We start from the raw sequence: 17,969 nt of genomic DNA on the forward strand, positions 1-17,969 counted from the left end.
AAGGTTTAAAGTGTGCTTTTTCATAGTTAGAAGAAGCTTAATAAACGATTCTTATGATTCTTAATTACAATTGAGCAGACTCTTAATTGTTCATCATTTAAGCCTTTTGGTGTGAATTAGAATTCCAAAAACAGCGATCCACTTTTGGGGAAAGAGAGTTTAAAGAAGCAACTGGGGTTTACCTAGTTTAAAAGGTTGAAAGTGAGCAATTAAAGGTGGCAATATCCCAGCTGGATTTCACAACTACTTAATAATCTGAGCTTTTATGTTGGTGTAGCAGGCACGTGTGACAGCTGGCAAAGCAGCACTGTTTGTCACTGACTTTACAATGCAAAATTAGAGCTATCTTTTGTGTCAGCCAACATGCATTTTTAAGCAGATGTCACCAATATTAGGAATAAAACAACAATAGGGATCCGGGCCCTGGAGGTAAAGTCAGGGTGGGAAGCAGTCCATGTGCCTTTCTAAATGAAGCTCATCCACGCTCACAGGATTAAAAGAACATGGGTTACTCTCATCAGCATGGGTATTTCCTTATCTCTACGATCACTGACCAGGATTCCAAACTCTTGGGAGAAAAAAATTTCTGGCCAAAATACATTTATTTTCCTGCAACAATAATAGCACGTATACATTCTACAATGGTCCTAATTTCAGATAATTTATTTCATTGTTCTTACAAATAAATAAAACCTTCAACCTCTGGTTTTGTAAACCAACTGTGGCCTTCCTGAGATTCTAGGCAAAAAATAAAATTAAAATTTAATGGAAGTGGCTACTTAATAATAAGGAAGATGAGAAGTTAAACTTCCTATATCACAGAATTCTATCTTATTTTTCAGCAGATCTGGTATTTTCTTTTTAATGGTCTGTCTCCCACCTCTAGAACATAAGCTCTATGAGAGCAGAAACCTGATCTGTCTCATTCAGCATCCCTCTAACAATCCTTGATAAGTTCTTCACAGATGGTGGCCAGACAGACCTCATGTGACAGGTACAAAGACAGGTAGGTAGGAGCAGGCTGCTTTGTAAGTGCAGAGGGGCCTGGACTGATGTTTACATGGGGACAAGAATCCCTACAGGATGTTCATTCAATAAACATTTATTGAGAGTCCCCGGCAGAGTACAGTAATGGACAAACTGACATAGTCCTATCCTCAGTAAGCTTATGGTCTAATGAGATGACAGACATTTAAAAGAATCATTTAACTCACTATCTAATTACAAATTGTGCAAAGGGTGATGGAGGAAAAAGACAGGATAATACAAGTAATTATAAAAAGGCTACCACTTAATGGCTGCACAACTCTGTGATTATATGAAAATCCACCGGCTCAAACACTTTAAAAGGGTGAATTTTATGTAAATTATCTCTCAATAAAGCTATTATTAAGAAAGAGTATCAGAGTGGATAAGAGTCCAGCTTTAGATCCCTAAATTTCTAGGTTCCTAATTCTGGCACAGACCCTTATTAGCTGTACTCATTTGGACAACTTATTTATCTTGGACTTTTCACAATAAAATGAATAACACCTACTTCTAGGATTGTTTTAAAGGTTAAACGAGTTGGTATTTTCAAAGCAATGACAACAGTATCTGGTATCCAAAAGAGGTGAGCTATTATTAATCTAGGGGTCAGGGAGTGCTATGGACTGAATATTTATGTCCACTTCAAATCTTGTATTTTGAAATCTTAAACTCTGAGGTGATGGTATTAGGAGGTAAGGCCTTTGGAAAGTGATTAGGGTGTAAGGGTGGAGCCTTCCTGAATGGGATTAGTGCCCTTATGAAAACATACAAAAGCACTTTGTGTGTCTCTTACTCTTTTTTTTTTTCTCTTTATCACCTGAAGATATAAAAAGGATGTCTGCAAATCACGAAAAGCCTGGACCAGACATCAGATCTGCCAGCACTCTGATCTTGGACTCGTGTCCACCAGAACTGTGAGAAGTAGATTTTTGTTGTCTTAACCTGTGGTACTCTGCTAGAGAAATCTGAACTAAGGCAAGGAGGGATCAGGAATCAAATACAGGAAACATCCAAGGGAAGCAAACTCAGAAAACTCTTTTTTAAAAATTTTTTATTTATTTATTTATTAGTTATACATGGACACAATGTCTTTATTTTGTTTATTTATTTTTATGTGGTGCTGAGGATCCAACCCAGTGCCTCAAACATTCGAGGCAAGCGCTTTGCCACTGAGCCCCAGCCCCAGCCCACAGAAAACTCTTAAGCTCTTCTTTGTCACTTGGAAACTTTCCTTCTTAGACTTTGTTCAAAACTTTAAAGGTGTGATATTTTAATTTATTTATTTTGCTTTCAAAAGAAAGCTCTTCTGTTGTAGAAACTGTCATGGACACAGTTGAAAGAACAATAACATGACTTTTCAGGAAAAGATCTATATATTCATTATGTTTTCTAATTTGGAATATGAAGCAAATATCCTACCTTTACTTTTTAAAAAAATTTAACTGTTTTATTGAGATATAATTGATATAATGCATATGCCACAAAATTCACCATTTTAAAATGTATGATTCAATGGTATTTAGTATATTCATAGAGTTGTGTGACCATCACCACTGTACAATTCCAGAACATTTTGCCTTTCCCCCCAGAAACTTCATATCCATTAGAAGTCACTCCTGGTCTCCCCTCCTCCAAGCCCCTGGTAATCACTAATCTACTTTCTGTTTCTATGGATTTCTCTATTCCTACCTTTACTTTTGGAAAGACATGTGGAAATGACTTGAGCTGTTTTGAGGTTGGCCAAACTTTACCCTCAGATCCCAGAGGGAAAACAAATGATTTCTGGTCAATTAAAGTTGGAAGCAACCTAAGCAAAAAGAAACAAGAATTTAAAATAAAATTTGCTATCTTAAAAGCTTCCCAAATTGTTATTTTAAAACAATAATTCCTAGTAAAAATTACATTTAAAAGGAAATATTCTATTAGTGATTATAATAAATTAGACCAATCTTTAGCATTTTTGCCACTGTAAAACTGAAGTTGTTTTATTAAGCATGAGAATTTCCCAGTGTTATAAAGACCATGATAGCTTGAATAAAAAGCTCTCTGACTGAATTTATATAATTAACAATTGACAAGAATTATCACATTATAAAACATTTCTTGAAATACATAATGCTGTATATTTTTTAATAAAACCAAATTACATGATAGCCAATGTTAAATATATTCAAAATGGTGGCCCCTAAACGGCTAATATGAACATTTTTTATATCTCTGCTATTTCATACAATTGCAAAGATTCAAAGATCAACAATGGTTAAAAATTTTCCTTAGTAAGCAGTGGACAGTTCCATCGGAGAACACCGTAAAAACAGAGGAAAATTGTAAGAATGAGCATATGCATGTCATTTAGTATCTTAAAATTTTTAATTTAAACAGTTTTGATATTTTTTAGCTTTATTTTAATTTTGATGAAATTAAAAATAAAAATATCTGTCGCCTCACATAGTTAAACTATGGAATCAACCTACATGCCCCTCAACACATGAATGGATAAAGAAAATGTACATATATACAAAGCAATATTACTCAGCCTTAAAGAAAAATGAAATTATGGCATTTGCAGGTAAATGGATGGAGCTGGAGAATATCATGGTAGGCCAAATAAGCCAAAACCCAAAACCAAAGACTAAATGTAGGGAAGTGAGTAAGCCGCTCCGTGCTCCGCGCTGCCACGCCAGCAGCATATGTTGCCGAGTCTTAAAAGATGAAGTAAAGATCATTAAAGGAGATCTGTCGACAAAGACTCAGCACCGTGTCAAGAAAGGGGCCTAGGTGGAGTGAATCCGCCACGACTCCAGCCAAGGTGGAATGAGTCCATCACGACTTCAGCACGAGCAGTAAGGCTGCAGCTTGAGTTGCCCGGCTCCCTCGGCTCCTTCTCCTTCTCCTCTCCGCCTTTCCGCTTTGCTTCTCCCCAGCCGTCTCTCCTCCCACGCTCAGTCCCTAAATCTAGATCTCAATTTCTTTCCCCCACCCCGCCCGCTCTCCCGCGTGTCAGGTACCCGGCCCACGCGGCCCCGAGGAGCTGCCTCCCCTCCCCCAGCCCGCACCCCCTCCCCGGGGGTCCCGAAGGCCACAGCTGGGCCGCCACCGCGCCGCCGCCGCCGCTTCCCGTGGAGCACCATAGAGCAGACTCTTCACCGCGGGAGTGAGCTGCCGAGTTAAATGAAACAGCTGATGAGTGACAATTTAAAATCTAAGTGATCCAACATGGCGGCGGACGCGGAGAGATCAAGTCTCTAACCCCTTCAGCTGCGCGAGCATAGGGAGAAGTAAACTGTCAAAATACTGTTCGCTCAGGACCACTAGGCACTGTTGAGCTGAAGGGGATCCCGGGCGAACAGTCTGCCCCTCTCAGAACACACCGAGCCCGGATTGGGCTGCATTCTAGTTCTGGTTCGCCTGCTTCTAGTGACTCAGCACTAATGATCCCGCTGAAATAACTAGTTGGCCCACCTGAACTCACAGAGGTAAAAGCCAACTGAGCACGATAGTCAGACCCAGGGTATCCCTCTGCTGACAACAGAAGTCCCTTGCACCAGCTACCAGGGGAGTTGCTACCTGAGGGCAAACAAATTCGCTGGGGGTCCTCAGCCCCAAGCCCTACAAACTTAGGGTCTGAGGGAGGCAAACAGAAAGGGTGTGCCCAGGCATCCATGGAAACAGGGCTCCCAGGAGCAGCAGACCCGGCGTGTAGCCAGTATTGTGGCGAGCTTCACAGGTGAGCGGGACCTGGCTTGAGGAACCACAAGAGAAGGCCCTAGGCACTCAGGATTGGAGACCCGCACAGTCTGGGAAGAAGAGCTGAGGAACAGTGATTGGTTCCCACCCATCAAGAAGAGAAGCCTGGCCCAGTTCCCACCTACTGGAAGAGAAGTTAATTGAGCTCTATGACTGCATTTATTATTATTATTATTATTTTAATGATTATTATTGGTATTTTTTTTAAATTTTATTTTCACTTTTTGTTGTTGATGTTGTTGTTGCTCTTCAACTTTCTTATTAATGGTTTCAATTTTTTAAAATTCTTTTTATTCTATTATTATTACTATTATTTTTTAAACTTTAATTTCTATTTGTTTATTATCATTATAATTTTTTTTTGGTTTTAAATTTTTATTTTTTTGTTTTTTCTTTCTTTCTTTTCACTTTTTTTCTTTTGTCTTTTCATTTCTTTTCAATTTTCTTATTCCCCCTTTCTTGAATTCTACCTGCCTACACTCACTCTCTTTAGTGACTTCTTCCCTTCCCTTCTAATACCTCTCCTCCCAAGCATCAAATAAATTTATAAGAGTAAACAGTAACTCAGCAGTCAAACAGAACAAGAAGTATCATGAGCATAAAAAAGCAAGGAAGAAAAGGAGTACAAACAATGAAGGACAGCCTAAATATTCAGGAGGACCTGGAGTCATCAGAAAAATGGCCATATAAAGAACTCAAGGAACACCTTAGACAGGTGGAAAGGAACCTTAAAGATCACATTGAAAATGAATTACATAAACAGATAAAAGAAGAAGTTAAGCATCTTTATCAGGAGATAGAGATTATAAAAAAAATAAAACAATAATTCTAGAAATGAAGGAAACGATAAACCAAATTAAAAACTCAATCGAGTGTATCACTAACAGAGTGGAGCAAGTAGAAGCCAGGACATCAGATAATGAAGACAAAATATATCATCTTGAAAAGAGTCTAGCCAACTCAGATAGGCTGGTAAAAAAATCACGAGAAAAACATCCAAGAGATTTGGGATAACTTAAAAAAACCAAACTTACGAGTCATCGGAATAGAGGAAGGCACAGAGATTCATGCCAAGGGAATGAGTAACTTGCTGAATGAAATAATTACAGAAAACTTTCCAGAAATAAAAAAGGAAACAGATATACAAATTGTAGATGCCTACAGGACACCGAGCACACAAAATCACAGTAGACCAACGCCAAGACACATTGTTATGAAGATATCCAATATACAGAACAAAGAGAAAATATTAAAAGCTACAAGAGAAAAGAGGCAGATTACATTTAGGGGTAAACCAATAAGGTTAACAACGGATTTTTCATCACAGACGCTGAAAGCGAGAAGATCCTGGAACAACATATTTCAAACACTGAAAGACAATGGATGCCAACCAAGAATTCTATATCCAGCAAAATTAAGCTTCAGATATGACAACGAAATAAAAATCTTTCATGATAAACAAAAGCTAAAAGAATTTGTAGCCAGAAAACCAGCATTGCAAAGCGTCTTGAGCAAAAGTCTACACGAGGAAGAAATGAAAAACAATAACCAAAACCATCAGCGGGAAGTGCCTCGGTAAAGACAGAGGACGGGGGGAAAGCTAATCATGGAGAAACAAACTAAATTAGGAAAAAAAAGAGATAAATAATCAAACATGGCAGGAAGTACAAACCATATATCAATAGTAACTCTAAATGTTAATGGCTTAAACTCTCCAATAAAGCGACATAGGCTGGTAACATGGATTAAAAAAACAAATCCAACAATATGCTGCCTCCAGGAGACACATCTGATTGGAAAAGACATACACAGGCTCAAGGTAAAAGGTTGGGAAAAAATATACCATGCACACGGTCCTCGTAAGCAAGCAGGGGTGGCCATTCTCATATCGTATAAAATCGACTTCAAGACTAAGTTAATCAAAAGGGATAAGGAAGGATATTATATACTGTTAAAAGGAACCATTCACCAACAAGACATAACAATTATCAATATTTATGCACCAAATAATGGCGCTGCGACGTTCATAAAACAAACTCTCCTCAAGTTCAAGAATCAAATAGACCACAACACAATAATCATGGGTGACTTCAACACACCTCTCTCACCATTGGACAGATCCTCCAAATAAAAGTTGAATAAAGAAACTATTGACTTCAATATCACAATCAATAACCTAGACTTAACTGACATATATAGAATATATCAACCATCATCAAGTGGATATACTTTTTTCTCAGCAGCACATGGAACCTTCTCAAAAATAAATCATATATTATGCCATAGGGCAACCCTCAGTAAATATAAAGGGGTAGAGATAATACCATGCACTTTATCAGATCATAATGGAATGAAACTGGAATTCAATGATAAAAGAAGGAAGGAAAAATCCTACATCACATGGACAATGAACAATACGTTACTGAATGATCAATGGGTTACAGAAGACATAAAGGAGGAAATCAAAAAATTCTTAGAGATAAATGAAAATACAGACACAACATATTGGAATCTATGGGACACAATGAAAGCGGTTTTAAGAGGGAAATTCATCGCCTGGAGGCCATTCCTCAAAAAAAGGAAAAACCAACAAATAAATGAGCTCACACTTCATCTCAAAGCCCTAGAAAAGGAAGAGCAAAACAACACCAAATGTAGCAGAAGGCAAGAATTAATTAAAATCAGAGCAGAAATCAATGAAACTGAAACAAAAGAAACTATTGAAAAAATTAACAAAACAAAAAGTTGGTTCTTTGAAAAAATAAATAAGATTGACAGACCCCTAGCCATACTACCGAAGAGAAGAAGAGAGAGAACTCAAATTACTAACATACGGGATGAAAAAGGCAATATTACAACAGACGCTTCAGAAATACAGAAGACAATTAGAAATTATTTTGAAAACCTATATTCCAATAAAATAGAAGATAGTGAAGACATCGATAAATTCCTTAAGTCATATGATTTGCCCAGACTGAGTCAGGAGGATACTCACAACTTAAACAGACCAATATCAATAGATGAAATAGAAGAAGCAATCAAAAGACTTCCAACCAAGAAAAGCCCAGGACCGGATGGGTATACAGTGGAGTTTTACAAAACCTTTAAAGAAGAATTAATACCAATACTTTTCAAGTTATTTCAGGAAATAGAAAAAGAGGGAGCTCTGCCAAATTCATTCTATGAGGCCAACATCACCCTGATTCCGAAACCAGACAAAGACACCTCAAAGAAAGAAAACTACAGACCAATATCTCTGATGAACCTAGATGCAAAAATCCTCAATAAAATTCTGGCGAATCGGATACAAAGGCACATCAAAAAAATTGTGCACCATGATCAAGTAGGATTCATCCCTGGGATGCAAGGATGGTTCAATATACGGAAATCAATAAATGTTATTCACCACATCAATAGACTTAAAGATAAGAACCATATGATCATCTCGATAGACACAGAAAAAGCATTTGACAAAGTACAGCATCCCTTTATGTTCAAAACATTAGAAAAACTAGGGATAACAGGAACTTACCTCGACATTGTAAAAGCTATCTATGCTAAGCCTCAGGCTAGCATCATTCTGAATGGAGGAAAATTGAAGGCATTCCCTCTAAAATCTGGAACAATACAGGGATGCCCCCTATCACCACTTCTATTCAATATAGTTCTCGAAACACTGGCCAGAGCAATTAGACAGACGAAAGAAATGAAAGGCATAAAAATAGGAAAAGAAGAACTTAAATTATCACTATTTGCGGATGACATGATTCTATACCTAGAAGACCCAAAAGGGTCTACAAAAAAACTACTAGAACTGATAAATGAATTCAGCAAAGTGGCAGGATATAAAATCAACACACATAAATCAAAGGCATTTCTGTATATCAGCAACAAAACTTCTGAGGAAAAACACTCCATTCACAATATCCTCAAAAAAATAAAATACTTGGGAATCAACCTAACAAAAGAGGTGAAAGACCTATACAATGAAAACTACAGAACCCTAAAGAGAGAAATAGAAGAGGATCTTAGAAGATGGAAAAATATACCTTGTTCATGGATAGGCAGAACTAACATCATCAAAATGGCGATATTACCAAAAGTTCTCTATAGGTTTAATGCAATGCCAATCAAAATCCCAATGGCATTTCTTGTAGAAATAGATAAAGCAATTGTGAAATTCATATGGAAAAATAAAAGACCCAGAATAGCAAAAACAATTCTAAGCAGGAAGTGTGAATCAGGTGGTATAGCGATACCAGATTTCAAACTATATTACAGAGCAATAGTGACAAAAACAGCATGGTACTGGTACCAGAACAGGCGGGTGGACCAATGGTACAGAATAGAGGACACAGAGACTAATCCACAAAGCTACAACTATCTTATATTTGATAAAGGAGCTAAAAACATGCAATGGAGAAAGGATAGCATCTTCAACAAATGGTGTTGGGAAAACTGGAAATCCATATGCAACAAAATGAAACTGAATCCCCTCCTCTCGCCATGCACAAAAGTCAACTCAAAGTGGATCAAGGAGCTAGATATCAAATCAGAGACTCTCCGTCTTATAGAAGAAAAAGTTGGCTCCGATCTACATATTGTGGGGTCGGGCTCAAAATTCCTTAATAGGACACCCATAGCACAAGAGTTAATAACAAGAATCAACAAATGGGACTTTCTTAAACTGAAAAGTTTTTTCTCAGCAAGAGAAACAATAAGAGAGGTAAATAGGGAGCCTACATCCTGGGAACAAATTTTTACTCCTCACATTTCAGATAGAGCCCTAATATCCAGAGTATACAAAGAACTCAAAAAATTAGACAATACGAAAACAAATAACCCAATCAACAAATGGGCCAAGGACATGAAAAAACACTTCACAGAGGAGGACATACAATCAATCAACAAGTACATGAAAAAATGCTCACCATCTCTAGCAGTCAAGGAAATGCAAATCAAAACCACCCTAAGATACCACCTCACCCCAGTAAGATTGGCAGCCATGATGAAGTCAAACAACAATGAGTGCTGGCGAGGATGTGGGGAAAAGGGTACTCTTGTACACTGCTGGTGGGACTGCAAACGGGTGTGGCCAATTTGGAAAGCAGTATGGAGATTCCTGGGAAAGCTGGGAATGGAACCACCATTGGACCCAGCTATTGCCCTTCTCGGACTATTTCCTGAAGACCTTAAAAGAGCACACTACAGGGATACTGCCACATCGATGTTCATAGCAGCACAATTCACAATTGCTAGACTGTGGAATCAACCCAGATGCCCTTCAATAGATGAATGGATAAAAAAAATGTGGCATTTATACACCATGGAGTATTACGCAGCTCTAAAAAATGACAAAATCACGGAATTTGCAGGGAAATGGATGGCACTAGAGCAGATTATGCTTAGTGAAGCTAGCCAATCCCTAAAAAACAAATACCAAATGTCTTCTTTGATATAATGAGAGCAACTAAGAACAGAACAGGGAGGAAGAGCAGGAAGAAAAGATTAACATTAAACAGAGACATGAGGTGGGAGGGAAAAGGAGAAAAAAAGGGAAATCACATGGAAATGGAGGGAGCCCCTCATTGTTATACAAAATACATATAAGAGGTTATGGGGGAAATGGGATAACATACATGGAGGGAAATGAATTACAGTAGATGGGGTAGAGAGAGAAGATGGGAGGGGAGGGGAGGGGGGATAGTAGAGGATAGGAAAGGTAGCAGAATACAACAGTCACTAATATGGCAGTATGTAAAAATGTGATGTGTAACTGATGTGATTCTACAATCTGTATTTGGGGTAAAAATGGGAGTTCATAACCCACTTGATTCTAATGTATGAAATATGATATGTCAAGAGCTTTGTAATGTTGTGAACAACCAATAAAAGAAATGAAAATAAAAATAAATAAATAAATAAAAAGACTAAATGTATTCTCTAATAAGCAGATGCTTGTCCATAATGGAGTGGGGGGTAGGGAATAATGTAGGAACTATGGATTGGGCAGAGGAGGGGGAGGGAAGGGGAGAGGGTGTATGTATGATTACACTGCCAGTGTGACTCTGCACTAGGTACAGCCAGAGGAAGGAGAAGTTGTGCTTCATGTATGTACAATGTGTCAAAATGCATTCTGCTGTCATGTATAACTAATTAATACAAATAAAACACAGTTTTCATTTCTTTATTCAACTATGAAAAACCAAAAGCAAAGAGAAAATCTTGCAAGAAACCATAGAGAAAGCAAGCACAAAGATAAGAATCAAGTTGGGGGTGCTGGGGCTATAGCTTAGTGGCAGAGCGTTTGCCTACCACATGTGAGGCACTGGGTTCTATCCTTAGCGCTGCATAGAAATAAATAAAGTAAAGGCATACTATCCATCTACAATTAAAACAAAAAAAATTTTTAAAAGAATCAAATGGGGTTTCTCTTTACGAACCATGCAAGCAACAAAAGAATGGATCAAAACTTTCAAAATATGGAAAGAAAAAACTTGCCCACCTCAAATTCTATAACCAGTAAAAGTATCCTCCAAAAGTAAAAGAAAAATAAAGACATACACAAACAAAAGCTCAAGTAATTTGTTATCAGAGATTCGTCTTGCAAGAAATGTTAAAAGAAATTATTGGAGAAAAAGAAGATGGTGTAGGTTAGACATAGGCTATGTCAGGCAAAAAGTCGACTCAGGGAACTTGGGGTCCTGTTTCTTGCATCCCAAGTTCCCTAGCTGGTCTGCCTCCTTCTCAGCACCTTTCAAGGTCTTCTTAAGTTTGTTTTATATATAACATCCAGGCATTTAAATTGGACTTAGCAGGAAATATAGGAGGAAGAATATCTACACCACCTTTCCAGAATTGAAAGTCTCTTGGTGCATTTCTTAAATCTTTTTACTCACATGGATCACATATTTAAAAGAGAACTTAGATATTGAGAATTGATTGAAATGAAATTTCATATCCTGCTTCCCCCACCTAACTCAATAGGTACTGTGGTAAATATTCCATGTAATTAACATTTCTTCCATAATACCAGTTTTAATGGCTATGTAATACATGTGCAGATGTGTTGTAAGGGATTTAATCACTATTTTACTAGGTTGTTGAAGTTTTTCCAAATTTATTACGATTATATTTATCACTAACATGAACATACACAGAGATTCATATGTATCTTTCCTAGGATAATTCCTAGAGTTATGCTTACTAAATAAAAAATAACTTAAAATCTTTTCACTTAGGTTGAAAAATTGCTTTTAAGACTCTGCTATAAGAAGTAAAATCAAGAATCAATGAATGGGATTGATTCAAACAAAAAAGCTTCTTCTCAGCAAAGGAAACAATAATGTGATGAGAAAGCCCACAGAATGGGAAAAAATCTTTACCACACACACCTCAAAACACTAACCTCCAGGATACATAAAGAACTCAAAAAACAAATAACTCAATCAATACATGGGCTAAGGAATTGAACAGACACTTCTCAGAAGATGATATACAATTAATCAACAAGCATTTGAAAAAATGTTTAGCAATTTTCATCTCTAACAATTAGAGAAACTCAAATCAAAACTACTCTAAGACTTCATCTCACTCCAGTCGGAATGGCAGCTATCAAGAAGAAACAACAATAAGTGTTGGCGAGGATGTGGGGAAAAGGTACACTCATACATTGTTGGTGGGACTGCAAATTGGTGCAACCTCTATGGAAAGCAGTATGGAGATACCTCAGGAAACTTAGAATGGATTCACTGTTTGACCCAGCTATCACACTTCTCGGTTAATACCCAAAGGACTTAAAATCAGCATACTACAATGATGCAGCCACATCAATGTTTACAGCAGTTCAATTCACTATAGGTAAACTATGGAACCAACCTAGATGCCCTTCGACAGATGAATGGATAAGGACAATGCAGTACATATACATGAGGGAATATTACTCAACCTTAAAGAAGAATGAAATTGTGACATTTGCAGGTAAATGAATGGAATTAGAGAAAATCATGTTAAGTGAAATAAATCAATCCCAAAAAAACAAAAGCCAAATATTTTCTCTCATAAGTGAATGCTGATCCATAGTGGCGTGGGGGGATAGGGAAGAATGAAGGAACTTTGGTTTGTGTAGAGGGGAGTTGAGTGGGGGTGGGATTGTAGGGATGGGAAGGATAGTAGAAAGAGACAAACATTATTACCCTATATGATGACACTAGTGGAGTGACTCTGAACCACGTACAGCCAGAGGAATAAGAAGTTGTGCTCCATTTGTATACTACATATCAAAATGCATTCTACTGGAAAATAAATAAATATTTTTTTTTAAAAAAGGAACTCTGCACTATATTATTTCACCGGTAGAACAAAAAATATGCCCATTTCATTGTGCCATCATCAGCACCAAATATTAGGTCTGTTTTGCTTATTTGTAAAGAAAAAATAGTTGTTGTAATATATTGTTTAACTAGAATTTCTCTGGTTTACTAGTGAGAGTAAACATTTTTTATTTCATATGTATTTTATCAGCTACCAATGACATTAAAGTTTTTTATATATTTACTGGTTATTTGAATTTCTGTCTCTGTAATTTTATGTCCTGTTCCTATATCAAGGGTTTTTTTTGGGGGGGAGGGAGCGAGCAGGGGTGGGGGGAAGCAGCTAGAATTCTTTGTATTTAAGAATACAGTATTAGCAATCTTTTAAAAATATTTATTTTTTAGTTGTAGTTGGATGCATTACCTTTACTTTATTTATTTTTATGTGGTGCTGAGGATCGAACCCAGGGCCTCGCATGTGCTAGGTGAGCGCTTTACCGCTGAGCCCCAGCCCCAGCCCTGTATTAGCAATTTTTGATGTCATATCGGTTGCAAATGGTTTTTCTCCAGTTTATTATTTTTTAATTTTGATATTGTCTAAAACATTACTTTTTGTTTAAAAAAATTAAAAATCACAGAAAAAGTGAAAAAAGTGAGCATCCAAATGCCCCTCACGTAGCACAGCAAGTGTTGACGTTTTGTTACCCTGCCTTTCTCTCCCCTTCTGTGTGTGGGCATGTGTGTGGGCACTAGCAGGTAGGCATAGTCTATATTACTGGGATTTGTGTACTGCACTGGAACAACCCAGTATGGGTTGGATCCAAGGTGCTCCAATAATTGAGTGACAAGTTGCCTTCTAACCTATACTGACCATTTAACAGAAGCCTCTTTGTCTGTCGATGTTTCTCACCACTATTTATTTTCTTTGTTCTTGTTTATTTTTCTTCTAAATATCAGCACCACAGAGTATAAAATGAAGATTTCTGTGCAGTTCTGATAGTGCTGGTACAGATGGTAGTCACCCTCCCAGTGTCAATAAGCAGAGCATGGTCATTAAGAACAGTGTGAGCAGATATCTCTAGCAATAAAATCTGCGAAAGCCCGGCAATGATAAGAGGAAGAGCCATGCTCTGACACAGAAGAAGAATCATTGCCAAAGTGGGGACAATAGTGAAACCTGTTTTGAAAACAATACAAAAGCATTTTCAGCTCCTTGGAGAAAATATGCTACTTTGATAAGGTCCTTATCATTGTTTTCAGAATGAGTGCCAGGAAAATCTTGCATTTGCTTGCAACCATTATCATCACTTTGTGTGCCTACAGGTTTTCAGCTCTACTAGACAAAACTGCGAGATTTTTTCCTTTGAGTAATATTTGCTTAATAGGAAAACAATCTTTTGTGAAAAACAGGCTTTGCAGTTTTCAGAGAGCTGTGAAGTAAGAGGAGAGTATTAGATTCCAGACATTTGATCTGGACTTGAGTCTGATCTCACCATCAACCAACCACCTGTGTGACCTGGGGCTGGTCTACTTAAGCCTCATCTTCCTCGGCAGGTAAATCAATCTCTCTCCCTCCCTCTCCCCCACTCTCATATTTAAATGAAGTCCTCTGCACACTGTCAAATGTGGTGAAAATATTGACATGGAAGATAAAGATCACAATGTCACTGAGGATAATAATTATTGTACGCAAGTTCTACCTCATCTTTATAGGTGTACCCAGGGGTAGTAGTCATTTGGAAAGAACTCTTCCAGTTTCCTTGGTGTCCATAGACAGTGAAGCCTCATATCTGAGCAAGACTGATTCTCAGTTACTCATAGGAACTGTGCTCTGCTGTCACAGAACAACAGAAATCAACAGTTCTTATTATATGTCTCCCCTTCCTGCCCTTAGAGTTTGAGCAGACATTGGCAGCTCCTGCCAGCCTGACTTCTAAGTCCTAGTCCTCATTCAATCCCAGTATCAAGGTTACTTTAGCTTGTTATAGCAATTGGGTAGCAAAATTTCCACACAGTGGCAGACCCCCTACTGGCCAAAAGAATATTGATTGCAGACTGAGTTGGTACAGTAACTTCCAATATTTTCTTCTCCAAGAATCCCTTTTGCAATTGTTCCTATAGATTCTTTGTTTTCAAAGAGTATTTGTAAGACATAGTTTCTAATCTATCTGAATTCATAGTCCCAAATTTAAAAATTAAGGATATAAATGACCAAAACCAAAAGCATTTAATTAGTATGGACAAGCACATTTTGTCTCATTGAATTGTTTAACTCAAGTCAAGAGCATACTTTTGAAGTTTCAATTAGAATGATAATTATTTCTTCCAAGAATTTTTAAATATTGAGAATAACTTGAAAACACAATTATATTATCATTTATATGGCAAAATATATCTGAATTTAGGCTTTATTAGAGTTCCTACAGATTTCTTGGCCATGTGATCCTGTGCAATTTATTCAATCTTAGTTTCTTCAGCTGTAAAATGGGGATAATTACAACACTTACTTTGCAGTGTGAGTTTTAAGAATGGTTTGGGACAATGTATGTGAAAGCATTTTGTAAAGTTTAACATGCTATATAAATGCATATTTGTCTGTCTGACTTCTGGCGTCATTGTTTCCAAGACTTTTTAAAGGTTGGTATGTGACCTTACCTATTTCCTTGGTTTTATTAGCTCCTTATCTCAACCTACTGGGACTTAGAACTTAATGAAATTGAGTATCTCCTGCTTCATCTTTCCCCAAACCAAGCCTCATCTGCATGAGGAGGTTCTAACAAAACTTGGCTCCCTCATTCCCAAGCAGGTTTCCATTAGCTATCATTTTAGATCAATGATTCCTCTACCTTCTCAGTGCTCCAGACCTACATCTTAGAGTCATTCCTGAGTCTAATAATTGAGAGTCTTCCAAATATCACAAATCAACCTCTTCTTTTACTCCCTCTTACTATCATCTTTGTCCAGGTCTGTATATTCCAGATTAAACTTTGAGTTATCACAACAAGGTCTATAGCTAATTAAAATCTCCAGTATTTAACATCATGCTTAGTAAAACTGTTTAATAAATGTTTGTTGAATGAATTAATTATTACTAAACCATTAAGTGAATGTGTGGGTAACTGTGGTGATCTATCTACTGGTTGTCGATCTCTAGACTATTATTCCCCCCCCCATACAGATTTTCCAGATTAATTTTTATAAAATGTCACTTTCATCTTGTCACAATTTGACACAAATACCTTCAACGACTTCCTCCTTTCTAAAAAAATAAATTTATATTTTATTCTTGCCCAGTCTGTCTCCCTATTTAATTCCCCACCCCCATTTCTCTCCTCTAAGTCTACTGGTCTTCCCAGTTGAACAGACACCCCCCTCCCCCCGCAGTTTATTCCCTGTGTGGTTCCTCAAAGTACAGATTTAAAACCTCTAGATTTAAATTAGATGTGGGCTGAAAAGATGGCCTAGTTCAAGATGCCACTTTCTCAGAAAGAGCTCCCTTTCCTTTCCTGCTTACCTGAACTCAAGTACTACTTTACTATGAAACCTTCCCAGACCAGGGAAGCCCCTAGTAACCTCTCCATATTCTGATTTCCTGCTGTACTTATATCACCTTTTAATCATGTGCCACCATGCACTGGCATTTGCACTGAGATTTTCTCCTGGATTAGACAGATCCTGAGGCAGCAACCTTCTTTTGAATTCCATAGAGCATCAGCCATTCTGCTACCACAAAGTACAGATTCATTTAAAACCTCCTGATTTAAATTAGATGTGGGCTGAAAAAGATGGCCTGGTTCAAGATGCCAAAGTAAGAAAAAGAGGGAGGAGAGGAGAATGAGTTTTCAGACTCACTATACACCCAGAAGTTGGTAGAGACTGGGAGTCAGTGTGTCGATTATTAGAAAGGACTATTGATGACAGATAATATTCCATATCATTTGAATATTTCCAGGCTTTCCTGCTTCTCTAGGTTCCCAGGTAAAGATTGGAGTTCTGGGAGACTTTTCTCCTCTTCCCCATGTAGAGCATGTCATGTAATCACACACCAGGAATTTGCCAGAAAGGCAGAGGTTAGTTACTTAAAAGCTCTCCAGTTTTCTAAGAAATATGACAGAACTAAATCACACACAATCCATTCCTGTCTCTGCACTTGAATGTTTAATCCTTTGACTTTGGCTAATGATTCTAATATATGAAAAGAGGATTTCAATTAGTGAAGAGAATGTTGAGAGTTGAGAGAATAACTTTAAAATCTTAGTCAAATCCTTTAAACTCTATGACCTCATTTTATACATTTATAAAATAAGGATAATATTTATCAAGCCTATGACACAGTTATTTAAAGGATCAAATGAGGTAATATAGATAAGTAAACTTCATGCACTATCCACAGAAGAAATAAAAGGATAAGGTATTACCATCAAGAGCAAGCATTTATTGAGGTCCTATCAAGTGCCAGACACTATGATAAACTAGGACTACTGAGGGGCTGGGGATGTGGCTCAAGCAGTAGCGCGCTCGCCTGGCAGGCATGCGGTCGCTGCTCTCAAGACAATACAAAAGTAGCTATCAATGTAAGATAGTTGGTGATGTATGCTGAGGAAGTTATATGGGTGCTGAATGTTATGAAACTTCAGAAATAGTTTGGAGAGGTTAGGGAAAGCTTAATAGAGAAAATAGATCAAAGCTGGAACGTGAAGATAGAAGACTGTAGTGGTAGGTGGCTTCCTACATGGCCCCCAGTGTTTCTCACCCGTTATCCATGCCTTTGGGTAATCTCTTCCCCTGGAGTGTGGGCTAAACCAACGGTTCCACTTTTAACAACAGAATGGGGTAAAAGCGGCAAGATATCACTTCTGAGATTAGTTTACAAAAGAACTA

General features: G+C 37.5%; 1 protein-coding gene across 1 annotated transcript in view; it reads right to left on the reverse strand.

Annotated features, from left to right (window-relative positions):
• IQCH (IQ motif containing H) overlaps positions 1-17,969 on the reverse strand; it is a gene marked incomplete at its 3' end in the record, with an annotated part of 211,921 nt that overhangs the window by 178,961 nt on the left and 14,991 nt on the right. Inside the window, exon 4 of the mRNA XM_081292857.1 lies at positions 2,719-2,836. Within this exon, the coding sequence (XP_081148983.1) occupies positions 2,719-2,836 (118 nt within the window). The remainder of the gene's footprint in view (positions 1-2,718; positions 2,837-17,969) is intronic.

Source organism: Spermophilus citellus (genome assembly GCF_964194105.1).
Source record: "Spermophilus citellus genome assembly, chromosome: 4".
Lineage (NCBI taxonomy): Eukaryota > Metazoa > Chordata > Mammalia > Rodentia > Sciuridae > Spermophilus > Spermophilus citellus.